General features: G+C 42.3%; 2 protein-coding genes across 3 annotated transcripts in view; one reads left to right on the top strand and one right to left on the bottom strand.

The window, feature by feature from the left end:
* Nucleotides 1-582: 582 nt before the first annotated feature.
* tstd3 (thiosulfate sulfurtransferase like domain containing 3) lies at nucleotides 583-5,604 on the bottom strand. Its single transcript, XM_064945302.1, has 4 exons — nucleotides 5,364-5,604; nucleotides 4,999-5,184; nucleotides 1,498-1,657; nucleotides 583-896 (listed from the first exon to the last, which is right to left on the bottom strand). Exons 1-4 carry the CDS (start codon nucleotides 5,488-5,490, stop codon nucleotides 839-841), a joined length of 531 nt encoding a protein of 176 aa, XP_064801374.1. The 5' UTR covers nucleotides 5,491-5,604; the 3' UTR covers nucleotides 583-838.
* A 1,516-nt stretch (nucleotides 5,605-7,120) lies between these two features.
* The window catches only part of LOC135519998 (ubiquitin carboxyl-terminal hydrolase 45-like), a 46,919-nt gene continuing 32,989 nt past the window's right edge, over nucleotides 7,121-21,050 (top strand). The window contains exons 1-5 of one of the 2 annotated variants that reach the window (XM_064945300.1): nucleotides 7,121-7,386; nucleotides 8,439-8,547; nucleotides 9,254-9,423; nucleotides 9,629-9,729; nucleotides 10,041-10,141. In XM_064945300.1, the coding sequence (XP_064801372.1) occupies nucleotides 8,445-8,547; nucleotides 9,254-9,423; nucleotides 9,629-9,729; nucleotides 10,041-10,141 (475 nt within the window). In that variant the 5' untranslated portion in view covers nucleotides 7,121-7,386; nucleotides 8,439-8,444. The other variant, XM_064945301.1, reaches the window with a different exon arrangement.

The raw sequence follows: 21,050 nt of genomic DNA, 5'->3' as shown, positions 1-21,050 counted from the left end.
TACAAATGATAATGCCCTCAAAGCTGGTGTTTGGAGGATATATTAGCATGGCTTGCTAGTAATACCCATGGCAATATATATAATTTCCAGTGTGACTTGTATTTTGAAGTGAATTGTAGAGTTACCACCCATGACAGAATTTGTTAGTGGTTGTTGAATTTTTTCATTTTCAAGACATGGTTTTTGAACTTGTTCATTTTCAGTCCTGTGGACTTAACCAAGTGAAGTCCTATTCGAATCTAGCCAGTGTTAGGACATCCAACAGTTGGAATGTTTAATCACCTGCAACCTTTATTCAGAATGACTGTTAGGGTTAGGAACATTAATAAAAGGAGACTACCATTTAACCTGGAACAACCATTTCAGTAATAGGTGCAATAAATCAAACTAATTTAATTTGTTTATTTATCTTTATGTAGCATAAGCTATCGAAATGAATCAATGTACAGACAAAAACACTATTAAACAATCCTATTTTTTTGCTGCAGTAGAGCATGCTGGGAAATAAGAATGATGGGCGTGAATTTGATGGTAATGTTTTACGTTCCACAGAGAAACTGACACAATCACACTTGAAACTGGTTATTAACACCCAACAATGGGTTTATTTTAAACCACAGTCAATTTCACTCTTGAATCAACAAGTAACAGAGGTCAACTTGCTGTGTACATTCCCTCTTTAATGATATAAAGCAAAATTGTCTATTTATGGATTACCTTCCATAATAATCTGAAATGTCAGCTCAATCTTGATTGATTAAATAAAACATTGAAACTTCTGGTATGATTAAGCAAAATGACTTCCAAGAATGGCACAATTCTTGAGCCTCCCAGACAATCAGCTTTCCTGTTCACATTTTGCCCAATCTTGCCATCCACCTGCATAGTGTTGTGCGCTAGAAAGAGAGAGAAAAAGAAGAGAATAAGTGAGTGATTAATGTTTATATAACTGAGCAGTAGGAAGCCTAGTGGTTAGAGCATTGGGCCAGTAACCGAAAGGTTGCTAGATCGAATCCCCGAGCTGACAAGGTAAAAATCTGTCGTTCTGCCCCTGAACAAGGCAGTTAACCCACTGTTCCTAGGCCGTCATTGTAAATAAGAATTTGTTTTTAACTGACTTGCCTCGCTAAATAAAGGTTAAATAAAAACTGATATAATGAAACAGTCCCTGTTTTTCACAACTACAGCAAAAAAAAAAAATATTTCCATGTACTTGATCAGATGTTTTGGTACTGTATGTGGCACTTCCCCATGGTGTTGAGCATGCTGGGTAAAGCACTGTTGTGTAAGAAAGTTAAATAAAACAGGGAGTTCCCTATAAGGGCCTTAAACAAAATTAAGTCAAGAGCTGAATTGTATTTTCTATAGCATGAAAAAGCATGACATGAGGAAATCTCTAAAGTGAGAAGTTATTTCTAGCCTATGCATTTTATGTCAATATGATATAGGCCTGCAATGTATAGTACTACTAGTAGTGTGGATAATGCAGTCTCTCACTCTTTATATCCTAGAGAGACTGCTTGGTCTAGGGCTTTTTGGCTCCTGATCCCAGCCAGGCATGAAAAGACAATGTGGTCTGTCGGCTGGGGCATGTCTCCACCATACTTCTCCTTGAACTCCTCAGGGTTCAACTGGAGGGCAAGGTTCACTTGTCCCACTGCAATGGAATGGAAAAGAACAGTATACAACAGAACTGAGGCATAAAGAGCAGACTTATTTTTTTACACAATTGTGTCCTATGTTTATCATCTCTATCTGCAAATCTTCTTTCAGTAGCCTATGTCCCTAACAGTGTCCTAGGAATGTCAAAGAGGTTGGTGGAAGTCCACGAGAGCTACTAGAAGTTGCCATATCATAAAGTGTTTGTTTGCTATGAAATGTATTTGTTTTTGTGCCAGAAAATCATATAGTAAAAGAAAAGGTGAAAAGGGCACACACTAGGAGTGCAGATGCAATAATTGAATAACCAACGTTTTAACAGCAAAGCTGTCTCCATCAGGATGACACAGCGGGTCACGAGTTTATATATACACTGAACAAAAATATAAAAACACAACATGCAACAATTTCAATGATTTTACTATGTTTACAATTCATATAAGGAAATCAATCAATTAAAATACATTCATTTGGCCCTAATCTATGGATTTCACATGACTGGGCAGGGGCGCAGCCATGGGTGGACCTTTGAGGACATAGGCCCATCCACTTGGCCCAGACTTTTTCCCACAAAAGGGTTTTATTACAGACAGAAATACTCCTCAGTGTCATCAGCTGTCTGGGAGGCTGGTCAGATGATCCCGCAGGTGAAGAAGCCGGATGTGGAGGTCCTGGGCTGGTGTGGTTACAATGTGGTCTACGGTTGTCAGGCCGGTTGGACGTACTGCCAAATTCTCTAAAACAACGTTGGAGGCAGCTTATGGTAGAGAAATTAACTTTAAAATATCTGGCAACAGGTCTGGTGGACATTGCTGCAGTCAGCATGCCAATTGCACACTCCCTTAAAATGTAGACATCTGTAGCATTGTGTGACAAAACTGCACATTTAAGAGTGGCCTTTTACGGCCCCCATCACAAAGTGCACATGCATACAGTAGTTTGAAAGGACACACATAGGTGTCTGTAATCATGGCTGGCTGAGGCTAGACTTCATTGGTGGATTTACAGATAAAATAGAACATATAAAAAAGCATGACTCATTACATGTGATCATACCGCCATAATCAAACAGGAAAAGGTTCATCCAGAGGCGGTGCTCCTAGTGGCTGGGGCCTTTAATGCAAGGAAACTTAAATCAGTTTTACCTCATTTCCATCTCCAAGTTAAATGTGCAACCAGAGCGAAAAATATACACACCCCAACCAGAAGCCATGGATAACAGGCAAAATTCACACTAAGCTAAAGGCTAGAGATGCCGCTTTCAAGGAGCAGGACTCTAACCCGGAAGCTTATGAGAAATCCCACTATGCCCTCCAACGAACCATCAAACGGGCAAAGCATCAATAAAGGACTAAGATCGAAACGTACTACACCGGCTCCGACGCTCGTGAGATGTGGCAGGGCTTGCACATTATTAGACTACAAAGGGAAGCACAGCCGAGAGCTGCCCAGTGACACGAGCCTACCAGACGAGCTAAATAACTTCTATGCTCGCTTCGAGGCAAGTAACACTGAAATAAGCATGAGAGCATAAGCTGTTCCAGACGACTGTGTGATCATACCACGCTATCTGCAGCCGATGTGAGTAAGACCTATAAACAGGTCAACATTCACAAAGCCGCAGGGCCAGACAGATTAGCCGGACGTGTACTCCGAGCATGCGCTTACCAACAGGCAAGTGTATTCACTGACATTTTCAATCTTTCCCTGTCCGAGTCTAATACCAACATGTTTTAAGCAGACCCACACAGGTTACCTTAGTGTTCTTGGGTACAGGGACTATCTAAATGACTACCGCTCCGTAGCACTCACGTCTGAATCCATGAAATGCTTTGAAAGGCTGGTCATGGCTTATATCAACACGATTATCCCAGAATCCCTAGACCCACTCCAATGTGCATACGGCACCAACAGATCCACAGATGGTGCAATCTCTATTGCACTCCACACTGCCCTTTCACACCTGGACAAAAGGAACACCTATGTGAGAACATTAATCATTGACTACAGCTCAGCTTTCAACACCATAGTGCCCTCAAAGCTCATCACTAAGCTAAGGACCCTGGGACTAAACACCTCCCTCTGGAACTGGATCCTGGACTTCCTGAAGGGCCACCCCCAGGTGGTAAGGTTAGGTAGCAACACATCCTCCACGCTGATCCTCAACACAGGGGCCCGTGCTCAGTCCCCTCCTGTACTCCCTGTTCACTCATGACTGCATGGCCAGGCACAACTCCAACACCATCATTAAGTTTGCTGATGACAACAGTGGTAGGCCTGATCACCGACAACGATGAGAAAGCCTATAGGGAGGTCAGGGACCTGACCGAGTGGTGCAAGGACCTCTCCCTAAACGTGATCAAGACAAAGGAGATGATTGTGGACTACAGGAAAAGGAGGACCAAGCACGCCCCCATTCTCATCAACAGGGCTGTAGAGGAACAGGTTGAGAGCTTCAAGTTCCTTGGTGTCCACATCGCAAAAACAAACTAACATGGTCCAAGCACACCAAGACAGTCATGAAGAGGGCACGACAAAACCTATTCCCCCACAGAAGACTAAAAACATTTGGCATGGGTCAACAGATCCTCAAAAGGTTTTACAGCTACACATTGAGAGCATCCTGACGGGTTGCATCATGGCCTGGTATGGCAATTGCTCGGCCTCCGACCGCAAGGCACTACAGAGGGTAGTGCGAACAACCCAGTATATCACCGGGGCCAAGCGTCCTGCCATCCAGGACCTCTATACCAGGCGGTGTCAGAGGACGGCCAAGAGGCTTCTAAACAGCTTCTACCTCGAAGCCATAAGACTCCTGAACCGCTAATCAAATGGTTCCCCAGACTATTTGCATTGTCCCCCCCCTTCTATGCTACTGCTGCTACTCTCTGTTTAATAACTCTACCTACATGTACATATTACCTCAATACCGGTGCCCCCGCACATTGACTTTGCACCGGTACCCTCTGTATATAGCACTGCTAGTGTTATTTACTGCTGCTCTTGAATTATTTGTTATTATTATTTGTTACTTTTTTTGTTGGTATTTTCTTAAAACTGCATTGTTGGTTATGGGCTTGTAAGTAAGCATTTTACTGTAAGGTCTACCTGTTGTATTCGGTGCATGTGACAAATAACATTTGATTTGAGATGTAATTTGGCTACATAGGCCCACAAACATTATTTAGAATGGATAGCAAAAACACAATCACAAGAATGCCTTCAGATCAAACTCTACGTCATATTGTACCATGTTGCAGCACATTTTACAATATGCAGATTTGTTCTTTATAGAGGTTTATGTCATGAGATAGGTCATAATGAAAATGAAAAACTCACGAGGTACGTTGATTGACCCCGGGATGTTTCCGTACTCTCGGAGTTCCCACGGCTCCCGGACATCTATTACCACACTTGTTCGGGTAGCGAGTAGTTTCTTTAATTGTTCGTAAGAGACATCAGTTTCTGACAATGGGGATGAGCTGAAACTACGTAACACGTACACTTTGTGGGTGGCATGGATATCTGAAAGATATAAAACAACGGTTGTTTACTAGTGAGCAGAAAAAAACACATTTTGAATGAGTTTAATAATGTAAAAGACTCACTACAAAAGTTTACAGTTAAGCCTCACGTTTTCAACTTCGATGATTACAGTGCCTTAAGACTGGTTATTCATTTCAACCCATGCCAAGCAGACTTACATGATGCACATCGGGAGTGAGTACCGAATGTGTTTGACAGCGCTCTTCGTGAGGCTGGAATGACATTTCGGTTTGCTAAAAGCCATGGAATAGCTGCAGCAAGCCTCGAACAAGCTTTCTGAGCCATGTCAAAATGTACACATGAAACTAAATCAAAGGTTTCAAAACAAAACTCAAAACGACACTACTGTATTGACTGCGACAGCACTGTCGTTTTCTTCTTCTTCTTTGGGTTTTTATGACGAACAACACCCAAAAGGTGTATTGCGCCACCAACTGGACGGAGGTAAAATGTTTACAAAAGAAAATTCAACTCCACACGGGAGGCGAAAATGTACATTGATCCACACGCACTTCATCAACAAAAAAAGTAACAAAAATATATACTTTCCCAACCCGTCAGTCCTTCAAAAACTAAAATACCCTACTCAGGCAGAGAACGTATGGGTAATTGCATACTTGGAGTGTGCCTGAAAGTGGGTGTTGCAAAAAAACATCAGTTGGTGGATCAACAGTGGTGAGCGTAACATCAGCACTTCATTACTGGTTAGACCAGCCATAGCCAGGTGCACCATGGCTTAATGTCACCCGGAGCGAGCGTACTGTTATGGGTGTAAATTCAAACACGTACCACAGGGGAATGCCATCACTGACCCCTAGGTTTAGGGCTCCTGTGCCTGTTTGCTTCTCAGGTTGTTCTTCTTCCCCTCTGCAGATCCAGAACCAGTACCAGACCACCCGACGAAGTGCGGAGGGAACAAACACCAGACCTTCACCCGGAGCAAGCAGACCACAGGGGAGGGCCACAATTGACCTCCAGGTCTAGGGCTCCCTTGTGTCTGCTTGCTCTTCAGGTTGTCTTTCCTCCCCTCTACAGATCCCGACCCCGCCCCAGTTCCCGGTGCTGGGTTCCTGTTTTCTCAGAGAACCACAGTCCCAACACCAACCCCTGGTTTTCCAACATTGATACCACCACCATTTCTAACCTGGCCCCAACACCAACCCAGGTTTTCCTTTTCCCAGGCCCAACACCAGCATCAACCCTGGACACAGCACTGACCAAGCAGAATTTCCACCTTCATCCAGCAACTGCCAGCGCAACCTTCCCCTCCCCAAAGACACATTGTGGACTGAATTGACTGGCAGATTTGTCTCATTCCTTTTTTTTTTTTATTAATTGATTTCTTTGCTTTTTTTTCTCTTTACTTTTGTTTGATTGGATGATCATTTGGTTTGCTTTAATTTAATTGATTACTTATAGATTGAATAGTTGATTATTTAGAATTTTTACTTGTTGAACATTTTAAACTGTAATGAATATCGGAATAACCAAATATTAACAAAACAGGTTAAGATAACTAATGTAGCAGCTTATGAGAATGAATGTAGCCGTTGAGGATAATTAACGTGGCAGGTTACGATAATGAGGATAATGTTAGGGAAAGAGTTAGATTTAGCTAAATGTACCTCTTCAGATGCAAAATCGTTCAATCCCAGAACGTGTTCAACTGCAAAACAATCAAGCGCCGTCCTTCTGACTGGCATGCGCAACATTGCGCGTGCACCGAAGTGTACATATCACACCAAAGACAGTAAAACGCACTTCTCAAATCAAATCTGTCGTATGTTTACACAAGCATACACATTTTATTAAGAATATAGCTCCATAATTTACTTTACTACCATCATAACTTCGCTTTTCCTGCTAGCTGTGTTTAACCTGAACGAGCCACCATATTGCGTCACATGTTGAGTTCACCAATTTGACTTTTTGTGGGTTCAGATGGTAGTTCTCGATGTTCCCAATCGTTTTAGAAATTCAAGTTTATAACTGAAACTGTATTTAGAGTTTTGAACACAAGCTACAAGTATTCTGTGGACTTTCGAGTTTCTTGATTTGTATGACATTACAATACAGTTCTCAATCGTTTGAAATAAACTACGACACTGAAGTGTGTTGACATATTAGCTAGCTAGCTAACTTGCTAGCTCATTGGCCAGTTTCAGGGCAAAACAAAAATAGGTGAGTTGTTTCACGTTAGCAACAACATATTTTTAAAATCATCAGAGGCAATGTGGTATGCCAGCTAGTAGCAAAACGCGTTTAAAACCACGAACTCCCAAGTTAACTTAGCTAGCTAACGTTAGTCTATATGGCGACCCATTTGACAGTACTAGTAACTGTTAGCTAGCTACCTGTAACGTTAGTTAACTTGTCAGGTACTGCGTTAGCTAAACGTCACGGTGGCTTAACTTGGTTTTATATTGTTATATTAAGTGTAACCCAGTTAAAATAGATTTGCAAAACACAATTAAAAGTATTATTGTCTGTTTTTGTAGCTATGGCCTTCTATAAAATAGAGCTGTGTCAGATGCTTTTGCATCATGTTGAAGTTGGTGACTTTATAAATTAGTTGAATGAACCATTGTCGATATCTCTACAGAACAAAATATTTCAGCTATTGTCGTTTAGATTATTGTGTGTGTGACTGTGCCCTCCAAACGTTAGTTCAGTGGAGGCCAGGCATCATCAGTCTTGCCTTTCTTCAGCTCTTACCCACACTATATTCAACTAATTCTAATTGTGGCGGCCATTCAAGACCATTACTATGTGATTCTTTGAATCTGATGTTGTGTTGGGCTGGGCGGAAACAAAAGCCTGCACATACAGCAGACCGTCAATGCCAGAGATGCCCAGTAAGTAAGTAACCTTGCGCGAGTTGGAGCAGATCTCCTGTTTCTGTAGCGTGAGGCAGCTTAATGAACAAGTATATCCCCTGGACGGGATGCTAGTCTATTGCAGGTCCTTACTCCCAATCTATCTCCTTAATGCTGGGTGCCATTTTTACTGTCTTTAGTATGACTCGGTCAGGGATCGAAATCCCAACCTTCCAATCTCAGGTGGACACTCAAATCACAAGGCCACTGAGTTGGTTAGAGTTGCCCAGCCCTATACTAAATCATGCAGCAAAGCTCTTAGATTTGCCTTCAATGTTTTCTCTTGGACCGGTCAGTTTTGGGCACTGCTTAAACCCCAGAGTGGTACTGATATTCCTATGTCTCTCCAATCTACAGCTACAGATGCGGCTAAAGGATCCCTTCTCGTTGAAAGTCGTCGGCATGACTAAACGGACTAACAAGCCAAGGAAGCCTCGAGATGAGGAGTCGTCGGACGAAGTTAGCGGTAAGATCATGCTCCCTGTTGTGATGGGGAAAAAAACATGTTTCTATATAGGCTGCCTAAAAAAGTTTTATTGACCCAATAAGCCTTCCATATGTTCTTTTTTAATTTTAAATTTTACCTTCATTTAACCAGGTAGGCTAGTTGAGAACAAGTTCTCATTTACAACTGCGACCTGGCCAAGATAAAGCATAGCAGTGTGATCAGACAGCAACACAGAGTTACACATGGAGTAAACAATAAACAAGTCAATAACACAGTGGGAAAAAACAAGTCTATATACATTGTGTGCAAAAGGCATGAGGAGGTAGGCGAATAATTACAATTTAGCAGATTACCACTGGAGTGATAAATGATCAGATGGTCATGTGCAGGTAGAGATACTGGTGTGCAAAAGAGCAGCAAAGTAAATAAATAAAAACAGTATGGGGATGAGGTAGGTAAATTGGGTGGGCTATTTACCAATGGACTATGTACATCTGCAGCGATCGGTTAGCTGCTCAGATAGCAGATGTTTAAAGTTGGTGAGGGGGATAAAAGTCTCTGCTCTAGTAATGGATAGTCCAATCATGTCTGATTAATTCAATGGCAGGGGACTCATGTAGTTCAGATTATGCCTTTATTTGACATCTATTGTAAATCATGGTCATTAAGGGATTTGTAGATGCTGGGTTAGAGAGCAACATCAATGTGACTTCTTGCTCCTCAGGGCTGACCTGCCAGCATGTCAGCAAGGCGGTGGACCTGAGCTCAGTCAAGAAGGCGGTGACCTCGAGCATGTGGTCGATGTGTTCAGATTGCCTGAGGGAAAGGACTATGATAGATGGAGAGCCAGCCAGTGGCCACGACATCCTCGTATGCCTCAAGTGTGGCTTCCAGGTGAGCTTGGACTTTGAAATATTTTATCTAAGGTGGGAGGATGAAGGTTCTATCAGTATGTTGATATATGAATTGCTGCACTTGACATACGATTCGGAAATGAAACACTGTTCAATTCATTTGTAACAATCTGACCGGCAAAGAGTATGGATGGTGGTAGCCTATCTAAGAAATGGTGATCCAGTGATCTCTACCCCTTTCACAGGGCTGTAGCCAGTCAGAGAGCCAGCACTCCACCCAGCATCACCAAACCCTCCACCCTGAGTCCCACTGCATCACCGTTAGCCTTGGCACCTGGAAGGCCTGGTGAGGACCCTACAGCAACACATGGAACATACAGATTATAACAGGAGGACCAGTTTTTTTTTTTACAGCAATTCTGCCATTCCAAATAGGCTGATGTAGCACTATCCCTTTGTCTTCACTGTAGGCAGAGGATCTTGAACTGAAAAGTTATTTGAATATTTACATTTTGCCTACATTTTGCCTCAGAATCTCCAGTAAATGTTGTGAGCGATAGTTATTCACACCACCTAAAATAATGACAATTTCATATCAGTAAGCTGATGGCTGTGTTTGTTGCTTTTTCTCTCGCTCTCTCTCCAATTTGTTCACAGGTGTTTTGAATGTAACGAAGAGCTCTCCACTCACTGCAATAAGAAGGCTTTGGCCCAGACCCTGGACTTCCTACAAAAGCACTCTGTCAAGGCAGCCTCAGGTAACACGTTCAACACCTGACAAGGCCAGCCACTCAATGAAGGGTGATACATTTGAGGTATATTTATGTGTAGACCAAGAGAACAGCAGGCTACCGACCACCTGAAATGAAAAAGGGTGGGTAAACAGTGATGCCGCACAAGGTGCTGCTACAACTCACACTTCTTTTTAAAATTGAATTATTGACGTTTCTTGGCCTTGACAAAGGCGCTGGACTGAATGAAAAGCTGAAGAATTGAATAAATGAGAACCACTATTCAAAAAAACTCTTCTATCTTCTAGGCTAGAGCCTAGATTTCCAAGAAGCAATTTCAGCTTCCTTTCACTTCTATGTATTTTGAGTGCAATTGCTATTGGTTTTTACAATATGTGCTAATACATAGAGATATAGGTTATTACTGAATGCAGAAACCCTCTGTGGAGACTCTTCTCCTCTATAAACTTACATTGGTGCCTGTAACTCCATTGATGTTCACCTGAAGGTGTGGAGTTGAGTGCAACACACCAACTCCCCCTGGTGGCCAAGGCTTTTTGGATTCCAGAATCCAGACACCTTTTTCTTTGAAACTGTGGGCCATAAAATTGTTAGCTAAGGATGTGCATCTCTTCTTTCATGAAAGATTCGATACGCATCGAGCTGCATGGGCTCCGATATGATTCAGGAAAGATATGTTTTAGTTTTAAACGATTCGGTGCGTTTCGGTTTGATTAGGGGAACAAAATGATGTGATGCGATTCGATGCACTAAAATGTATTGCATGAACACATTTCTAGTTAAATATCTGCTGCTGAAGGGAGCTCAGGGACTGGGCCTCTCTGATCTGGATCTGTCTGCGGTTACTTCTCTAAGCTGAGTGGCCGTGTGTGTGTGTGTGTGTGTGTGTGTGTGTGTGTGTGTGTGTGTGTGTGTGTGTGTGTGTGTGTGTGTGTGTGTGTGTGTGAGAGACCATGTCAAAGGTGTGCATTAGGCAGTTGAGCCCAGACTGAGCATCTACCACCCCACTATCAGATTAGGGGTGGTGGAAATGTATGCTTTTTGTCCCCCCCCCCCCCCAACTTTGTATCTGAAATGACATCACCCACTGATTAACTTGTCATTTTTACAGATTCAACATGTTTTGAGCTAGTACTATGTCAATATTTATATTTGTAAATTAGCATGGTATTTAGCCAATTAATATTATGCAGCTTTGGATTTTACCCTGTCTTGAAAGTGAATGGTTTAGACAGGGTTCGTCAACTAGGTTAGGCCTTGTGCCAATTTTTGTTTCTGAGCTAAGTCTGCGGGCCAGAACATAATTTGTATATAATATTAGCACAATTAATTGGCCTACACTACGAATTGAACAACATTTCTAACACATCTGATTAGTACATAATAAATTCAGTGACAATATCATAATCATTTTGATCTGATTACGCTCATAAAATCACCATGACCCTCTTCATTTATTTTAGTCTTTCTCTGTGGGTTGATTGGTGGGGGAAAACAGGTCTACGGAGCCTATTGTAGACTACACTACTTTTTCTAACGTCAACATTTGTTCAGAACAATTAGCTTGGTCGCAAGAGAATATGTCGCTCTCAAAAAGTATCAAAAGAAAGGTGGATAGTGAAAATGGAAGTTTCAGGGAAGAATGTAAGAAGATATGCATTCATCTTACCGTATTTTCCCAATGCCAAGCCAGTGTCTTATTTTGCAATGAAATAATTCAATCTCAGACGTCATAAATCTAAGCATGGAACTTTCAAAGTGGCCTTCCCGCCCCAGACAGAGGCCAGACGCAGAAACATTGAAGCCTTAACTGTAAGCTACACACACTGCATTTTTTGGCGGACATATTTTGTCACTTAAACAGGTTAAATCTGTAGTTACAAGGAAGAGGAAAACTCATGGACATGGTGGAAAAACTTGTAGCTTTCCGGACTTGTCATCCCGAAGGCTACTGCACTTCAGCACACTGAAGAAACGACAGGCAGTGGGACCAGGCCGCAGTATAGTCACAGAGGTGATGGAAGCTTTCATCAAGCAGCCGAGGGACAACTTCTCCACCAGATTTGAAGACTACAGCATGCCCGAAGATATTGCATTTGTACTTGATCCTCTCACAGTCCGCCCAGGTGGACAATACTCCTCCCTTGCTAAGAAAACGATACCCTCTCTGGATGAGGCCGCAATTGAAACTGAGCTGAATGAATTCCAGACATCGAGCCAAATCAGGGATGCGCTCAGGAACGCCGAGTCCTTGTGTGCGTTTTGGGTGGCATGCTCAGAGGAATACAGCACAATAAAGATACTCGCGTTTTATGTGCTAACAATGTTTAGATTGACTTACACCTGTATTAGTCCTCATTTTCTTGTATGTACGCAATATAACCTCACGCAATATAGAACAACAATATACAACAACAACAAAAATGATTGTGAAAGATGCTGTTAAGCCTCACAGTTTAAGCCTACCTCAGCCAGTTAAGTTATTTTATATAGGCATAGGCTCGGGAAGAAATAGACTCCAATTAAAGCACTCTTGTTGTTTTGTAAAGTCAAATTAAAATGAAGATTATTGTTGAAATCAATTACTCGACTGGTGTTGTTTTTCTCCATATGTTGTTGTGCAACACTTACATAACATGTTAGCTATATTATCAGCACCAGGCACTGTTCACCTCCTATTGATCGCTGCGGTTGTGGCTTTACGTTTCAGCAGCACAACAAAATGTTCCCGCAGTCTGCTTTTAGTTGATTGTCTCCTGCATTCTCTCTCCGCATGAATTAGGTTAAAATGTAACTTTTGCATTATTTAGATAGGGTAACTTCCTTCTTGAGACATTGCATTTGGGAGTTTTTGCATCTCAGGTCTGAGATTTTAAAATAATGTATATCATTTTTTTAAATGAAAGAAATATTCAGAATTAATTTGGGAGTGCCAGTTGGGGAACCCTGGATTTAAGCTCAGACCAATGAATACGAAATGATTGCTGTCCTTTATGAAATGACCCTGTTCACGTAAAAATGACCAAATACACTGACACTTTAAAGCAAAACTATTTCTTATGAGGAACCTGAACAATCTAAATCAAATCTGAATGATTGAAAACACCAATCAGCAGTTGGATCTGAGTTGCTGCTTCCACTCCCATAGGCTACACAACTCTGGTAAAACACAATTGTCTGCAGTGCATTTGGTAACAATAACCCAACAATCTACAATGGTTGTCACTCAACTAATACAGCACAGTGTGCACAGTTGTTATCTGACAGTCATATGCACTTACATGCCTAAAAGTTTGGTAGGCTACTGAACTGAAGGAGAGGACGCAACAGTTCAGTCGCAACAAAGAAATCATTTTTGGAATACAACAATATGAGTAAAAAACATCCATTAGTGAAGGCGACTCTTAACATTTGAATCGGTTTTCTGACCGATGCATGCTTAATTTGGATCGGTTTGTGCTGCACTCATATCTTACGCATCAGTACCCGGTTCAAATGTTTATTGGTGAGTCGTTACATCCCTATTGTTAACCATCATTTTTCGTATCAGTAAAATAATCCTCTGAGAATGTTGCGTGTGATGACCGGTATTGCTGTGCAAATATGTCAACTAATCATTTGCCGTAATTTGCTTCAGGTTCAAGAATGTCCAAAGCTTTGTTACAGAACGTTTCTGCATTAAAAGACGTACTGAGGTGTGTTTTAAGTTGACGGAAGCTGTGATGACCTCCTCATTCATGTTGGTCAGGGCCACACTATGGCTTAACTGTTGACATCACTGAAATGAAAAGCTGCCGTTTGGAGGCCACACAGGTGACAACTGAAAACTCGTAAAGATAAGATGGTTCATTGTACAGCTTTTTCTCCTATTGAAGTGAGATGTAATAAGCAATTTGGTAAATGCTTTTGTGAAGGGGCTTGTACAGGATACATTTCCTTTGAATTTTCAAGTAAATATTTCTTTATTCTGCCTTTCCTGCACTTGCCATGACTGTTTTCATGATTCTGCCCCTTCACAAAAGTGGTTGTGTAGCCTAGCCATGCGTTTCCCAAACTGTACAGACCAAGCCAATTCCACCTTGCCCCAGCCAGCTGAGCCACCCTCAACCAGGCCACCACATTCTCCTCGACCCCCCCCCACCTCCACATCCTCCCGCCTGCCCCGTGTTCATGCCTAAGCTTAGGCTGGTCCACCACAGTCAGTCAGGCAGGCTGTAGTGATGTGGGAGTGATGCTCCAGTTCCCCGCCTCTGCCGTATGACTGCACTCATTAGTGGCATTAGGCGCTTGAGCGACGCTCCCCGGCTGGGTTTTCTGAAGAACGAGAGCAGCTGTGTGGGGTCCGGCCACTGAGCCCCCCCCCCCACAGTCCCCTCAGCTCACTGTGCCCTCTGTCCCATGATGCATGTCGCAGCACCTCTGGGAAGGGCCTGTGGGGCATGCTTGTGGGAGCCAGGGTCCAACAACGAGTCCGAAGTGCTGGAGATCAACAGCTGCAGCGCATTCCCAGGGACGAACAGTCTCAATGACTGGACTCACACACACACACAAACATTCCTTCAATTGACAAGCATTTCACTATACCCGCAATAACATCTGCTAAACACGTGTATGTGACAAATCCATTTTGATTTGAATTGTATAGATTGTGTGAATAGGTACATCATGTTTTTGTTGTTGTTGTTGGTATATGAGTTTGTGTTGGGCTTTTTCTCTTCCTGTGTCTTAGAAATCACAGAATGGTGCTGTAGCCTCCGGTATTATTCCCCCAGCTTCAAGGGCACTGCGGTTTGAACATACCACTATCCAATTAGATTCTCCATTCCTCCTCTCACTCCAGCCTTGACAAAGCGTACAGGACTACACAGAACTGAAATTCCATCTTGTTCCCTCGTAAATGACGATGTTGTGATTGTGATGGCAGAGTTTGCCATTCCTTTTCATGAAACATGGTGTGCTCTCTAGATAACTTCCTGTCACCCATCCACTCACTCAGTGGAATAGACAACTGATCCCTTTGTTTTGCTGATCCCTTTGTTTTGTTTATCAGTCCCTTTGAGTCTGTGGGGGTGGCAGGGGTCCAGTGTTGAGGGGTCACAGAGTGTGAACATTGCTGGGCACCAACAGCCAACATCCCTTCCCCTTTAACTCTACGTTACCTGTCACCGTGCTTCCCACCTGATTGTTTCACAACGGCTGGCGAAACAGGGACAGAAAACGGGCGGCCATTGTTGCGGAGAAAATGAACTGCTGCTGTCAGATGGGGAGCTGGTGAATTGCATTTCTGCTTGAAGGCCAGGTTTTTAGGCAAAGTCTGTTGTTGTATTCTCTTTTTTACCATAGACCCCAGGCACAAAAGAGCCCCAGCAAGAATTTTTCTGAATCCATAATAGTTTTGTACAACAACAGCTCAGGGAAGAAAGAAAATCTATTAACCGTACTCTCTCACCAACAAGGCCTTCAGCTCAAGTACCAGAGTCCCACTAAAAGGAGACTTGACCTCAGGGAGCTAGTCTTCGGCTTGTAACACAGCTGGGGTGTCTTTGTGGAGGAAATTAAAATGTTTCTTTTGAAAAGGCATCAGAGCTTGGCGCTCGCTGCGTTTTGCCCATTATTTTCTGGTATTGATTTTCATCCATCCAAGTGAGTAATTTTCCCCCCTCTTTGATATTAGTGTACTTGCAGCAGCAAGGACACGCACATAATTGTACCGAATCATTACTTATTACTATTAAACTATTATATTTTTCTTCCACCTCTCCTACTCATATACCAAAACCAATGGCTATATGTTTAATAGATTGCTTGTGCTTTTTGAGCTGGTACTTTTTTAAATGACATTTTTTTAAGACCAGCACACAATCTCATAACGTCTCTATGACCACAATATTTCAGTATTTAATGCTCAATAGAATTTTTAGAAGTATAAGAACCATAGCTTGATATCCAAGGCTGATGACACAGAAATGGGGATTCTTCAAAACTAAATGAGAGAACTCATGTCAACTTTGTTAAAGGGGCAGTTCAGACAACATGATTTTCATGTTTTCTTGATATTTCTCCACTATAAGGTTGAAATAACTCTGAAATTGTAAAAAATTATGATAATGCCATTTTACTAGTGTAAGAGCTTTTTGTATTTGAATTTAAGCATGTTTAGGTGGGATGGAGTTTTTGGCTCACCGCATGACATCACAATCTGATTGTATTATTCTGACCAATAACCAGTCACGATTTATTTGCATAGTGTATCCTCCTACTTTGAAGGGGTAGGCTCTAGACTAGAAATATTGAAATTTGTATCAACACAATCAGATCAGATTGAGCATTTCAATGGCCAAAGGAGGCTCAAGGAAAAAAAAAAAATATATATATATATTGAGTTATTTTAATGAAATAAACACCCACTGAAAATGAAAATGACTGCATAGGGGCTTTAATATGGCTGCTCCCACCTTAATCACCTTATTCTACTGTTTCAGCGAGAACTTTACCTTTCTTGTTGCTGGTGTTATGCATTTTGTGTATTTAGAAAGATGCTCGCCACAGTGGAACAGAATGCTGTACTTGGTGAAAGCAAAAGTTTTTGTTTTCTTTCTCTCTCTCTCTCTCTCGCTCTCTCTCTTGACAAATAAACACATTTGTGCTATAGAAATATTTCCCTCCTAAAAGAGACCATCTTGTGCAATGCATTCCATTTATACCATGGAGCTAGGCACTCTTTCTCTTTTTGACATTTTGGTTTTATGTGTTCAGCCTTTTTCATCTAGGCCCTTCAACTGTGAGAAAACAATGTATTTGTTGTGTCCATTTAAATGGCATCTCTCAAAGGATACAACTCAACTCGTACCATGTGACATGTTGGATAACTCTCTAAACCCTTTAGCGTTACAGCTGGCTAGATGTTCTATTCTTGGGCGCCCTGGTCAGCCCACAAGACACTTGTTTAAATCCAGGGTTCCTGTTCTACATGTGATATAGTGTTGGTCTACAGTCAGTCAGTGGGTAATATCCATAAGAGAAAAACTTTTACCCTGGTGGTCCCTTTTTATTAAGCTAATCAAGGGTGCTTCTGTAGTTTTTTCCACCACTGCACACTAATGTAGGCAAGCAACTGCTTGGAAAGTGTGTATATTTGCGTGTGTGTTTGTGAGCCCATGACAGTGGGCTCTTTTGGCCTCAGATGGCAAGAAAGCAGGCTTTTCATGCCCTGCAGTCGCAACAAATTAATAAGACATTTGGTGTTGCCCAGCCTTCCCCTTGACTGCCTGTTCTCTGCTGCATGACGAGAGCTGTCCTTGGCTCTCCTACGGTCCCATTCTAAATGGTGAAATTAATCAAACAAGCCTCTTGATAAATGCTCTATTCAAGTATCTGCTTCAATGTTTTAATGTGATGACAACGCTTCATAGGCTTTTGAGGAAGTATGTCAAACGAGAGGTCAAGTAGCGTTTAGCTTGTCTTTTGATATGTTTTGGATATCCATTTTATTAGCTTTAGCCTTGCCCTATGCTGTGGCTGGTGTATTCAAGTTTTCAACCATAGTTGTTACGTTAGTCTGCTCAAGAACAATAACGACTGTAGTGATTTATTTTATATTCATATGTCAACATCCCAAATATGTTTCATTCACCGCATCAATCTAGTGATTTCTTGTGAATTCAATTTATAATAAAAAAGTAGTTTGTGGTGGAATGGCGGTACATTTGATCATATGAATAACCTCTATCGTCTTGTCAGGTTTTCAAATGTTTTTTTTGTGAACAATTGTTTTTAGTAGATCACAAAGGCAGTACAATAAAAATAATAAAAAATAATTTGCCTCCTTTTTAACCCAACCCTCCCAAATCCCTAACAATGCATACTAGAACAAATGTTTAACTCCCAACATAAAAATGTCCTGAAAATAAGCCAACCATTTCCTTATATGAAGGTCATGTGGTGGCAACCAGTGCTGAACACGTTTTTTGGCACCAGTCAGCCAAGCCTTGCGCTGTTTGTCATTCAGTTGCATACCTGATCTGTCATTAACAGAGAGATTGATTCAAGGGGCACGGTTTTATCAATCGTGTCAGAGAGAATACTGTCCTCCAGAACTCATCAGAACAATCCCATATCATATGTTTATATGTGTCAAGTTCATTGAGGGAACATAGGTCACAGTTTGGACTTGGAGACTGTTTCGCATGAAATCTTACAAGTGGTGTCAAGTATGACCTATGAGCTTCAAATGAATTAACTGATGGTGTGGGTTCTTTTGAGTGAAATACACTGATCAAAAAAATAAAGGGAACACTTAAACAACACAATGAAACTCCAAGTCAAGCACACTTCTGTGAAATCAAACTGTCCACTTAGGAAGCCACACTGATTGACAATAAATTTCACATGCTGTTGTGCAAATGGAATAGACAACAGGTGGAAATTATAGGCAATTAGCAAGACACCCCCAATAAAGCAGTGGTTCTGCAGGTGGTGACCACAGACCACTTCTCAGTTCCTATGCTTCCTGGCTGATGTTTTGGTCACTTTTGAATGCTGGCGGTGCTTTCACTCTAGTGGTAGCATGAGACGGAGTCCACAACCCACACAAGTGGCTCAGGTAGTGCAGCTCATCCAGGATGGCACATCAATGTGAGCTGTGGCAAGAAGGTTTGCTGTGTCTGTCAGCGTAGTGTCCAGAGCATGGAGGCGCTACCAGGAGACAGGCCAGTACGTCAGGAGATGTGGAGGAGGCCGTAGGAGGGCAACAACCCAGCAGCAGGACCGCTACCTCCGCCTTTGTGCAAGGAGGAGTAGGAGGAGCACTGTCAGAGCCCTGCAAAATGACCTCCAGTAGGCCACAAATGTGCATGTGTCTGCTCAAACGGTCAGAAACAGACTCCATGAGGGTGGTATATGAGGGCCCGACGTCCACAGGTGGGGGTTGTGCTTACAGCCCAACACCGTGCAGGATGTTTGGCATTTGCCAGAGAACACCAAGATTGGCAAATTCGCCACTGGCGCCCTGTGCACTTCACAGATGAAAGCAGGTTCACACTGAGCACTTGTGACAGACGTGACAGAGTCTGGAGACGCCGTGGAGAACGTTCTGCTGCCTGCAACATCCTCCAGCATGACCGGTTTGGCGGTGGGTCAGTCATGGTGTGGGGTGGCATTTCTTTGGAGGACCGCACAGCCCTCCATGTGCTCGCCAGAGGTAGCCTGACTGCCATTAGGTACCGAGATGAGATCCTCGGACCCCTTGTGAGACCATATGCTGGTGTGGTTGGCCCTGGGTTCCTCCTAATGCAAGACAATGCTAGAACTCATGTGGCTGGAGTGTGTCAGCAGTTCCTGCAAGAGGAAGGCATTGATGCTATTGACTGGCCCGCCTGTTCCCCAGACCTGAATCCAATTGAGCACATCTGGGACATCATGTCTTGCTCCATCCACCAACGCCACGTTGCACCACAGACTGTCCAGGAGTTGCTTTAGTCCAGGTCTGGGAGGAGATCCCTCAGGAGACCATCCGCCACCTCATCAGGAGCATGCCCAGGCGTTGTAGGGAGGTCATACAGGCACGTGGAGGCCACACACACTACTGAGCCTCATTTTGACTTGTTTTAAGGACATTACATCAAAGTTGGATCAGCCTGTAGTGTGGTTTTCCACTTTAATTTTGAGTGTGACTCCAAATCCAGACCTCCATGGGTTGATAAATTTGATTTCCATTGATCATTTTTGTGTGATTTTGTTGTCAGCACATTCAACTATGTAAAGAAAAAAGTATTTATTAAGAATATTCATTCATTCAGATCTAGGATGTGTTATTTTAGTGTTCCCTTTATTTTTTTTAGCAGTGTATATTCTCTCAGACATTCTCCCAATCAATAGCCTCATCATCAATAGTCATATCCTTTGTCCACGCTTTAACAATTGAAAGATCTTTCCGCTTTAGTAATTGAAGATGAGAGTAAATAACTGACACAACCTCAGTGAATTTTTTTTAACATTCCCATCCAATCACAGGGTTCCTTCCCAAACGCGTACCCCATGGGATCCCATAGGTGCTGACCCTAGTCTAAGATGAAGAAAGAACGATGACCCTGGCAAACTGAAAACTAAGGAGACCCTCTGAGTTAAATACATGTATTTCCTCTAGATTATTGACCCATTTTGCAGCCCAGACTTTTGACTCAAATTCTTTATTACCTGAAGTAACAGCCTGGTTATGCCACAGAGGGGTATGGAGATGCCTCTTCCAGTTACACCTATTCACTTCTCAACCCACCCAAAATTATATTTAGTATTAGAGATAATGGAACCATAGAATTAACATGCATTTCTTAATAGTTATACCAGAAAATAACACGTATTGTAATCTAATAGGAAAAATGAGTTCCTCCTCAAAAGCTTTCCAAGAGACTGATGTAGACTGATCTAACCATGAGTAGGCGTATCTGGAAGGACTGGTGGGAAATATAAACATTTTGGTAAGGCAAGATCCGGTACCTCAAACCGGATCTTTGGATGTTTTCCATTCCAAAGGTATTTACGTACAAGTTTATCAATCCTTAACCAATAACCTAGTGTTGGAAAGAGTGGAATTGTCATTGCTACGTGGCAACACTCATCTTTATGGAAGCAACCCTTGTTGGTAAGGAAGCAGGCATCTTCTCCCAAATGTTTCGATCTCGTTCAACCTCTTTGTAAATGTTCTCATAATTAAACTTCACCAAACCATGCAGAGATGTTTTGTATATTAAAGATGCACTATGCCGAAATTGGCATTTCTTGGTTGCTAAAATTCTAATAGTTCACCTAGTTTCAGTTTGTGACAAAACAAGCAAGTATAGTGTAGAGCAGGGGTGTCAAAGTCAAATGGACGGAGGGCCAAATAAAAAATTTAGCTACAAGCCGAGGGCCGGACTGT

Source organism: Oncorhynchus masou, chromosome 29, assembly GCF_036934945.1.
Source record: "Oncorhynchus masou masou isolate Uvic2021 chromosome 29, UVic_Omas_1.1, whole genome shotgun sequence".
Taxonomy (NCBI): domain Eukaryota; kingdom Metazoa; phylum Chordata; class Actinopteri; order Salmoniformes; family Salmonidae; genus Oncorhynchus; species Oncorhynchus masou.
Note: the sequence above shows the minus strand (reverse complement) of the source record. Positions and strands in the feature narration are given on the sequence as shown.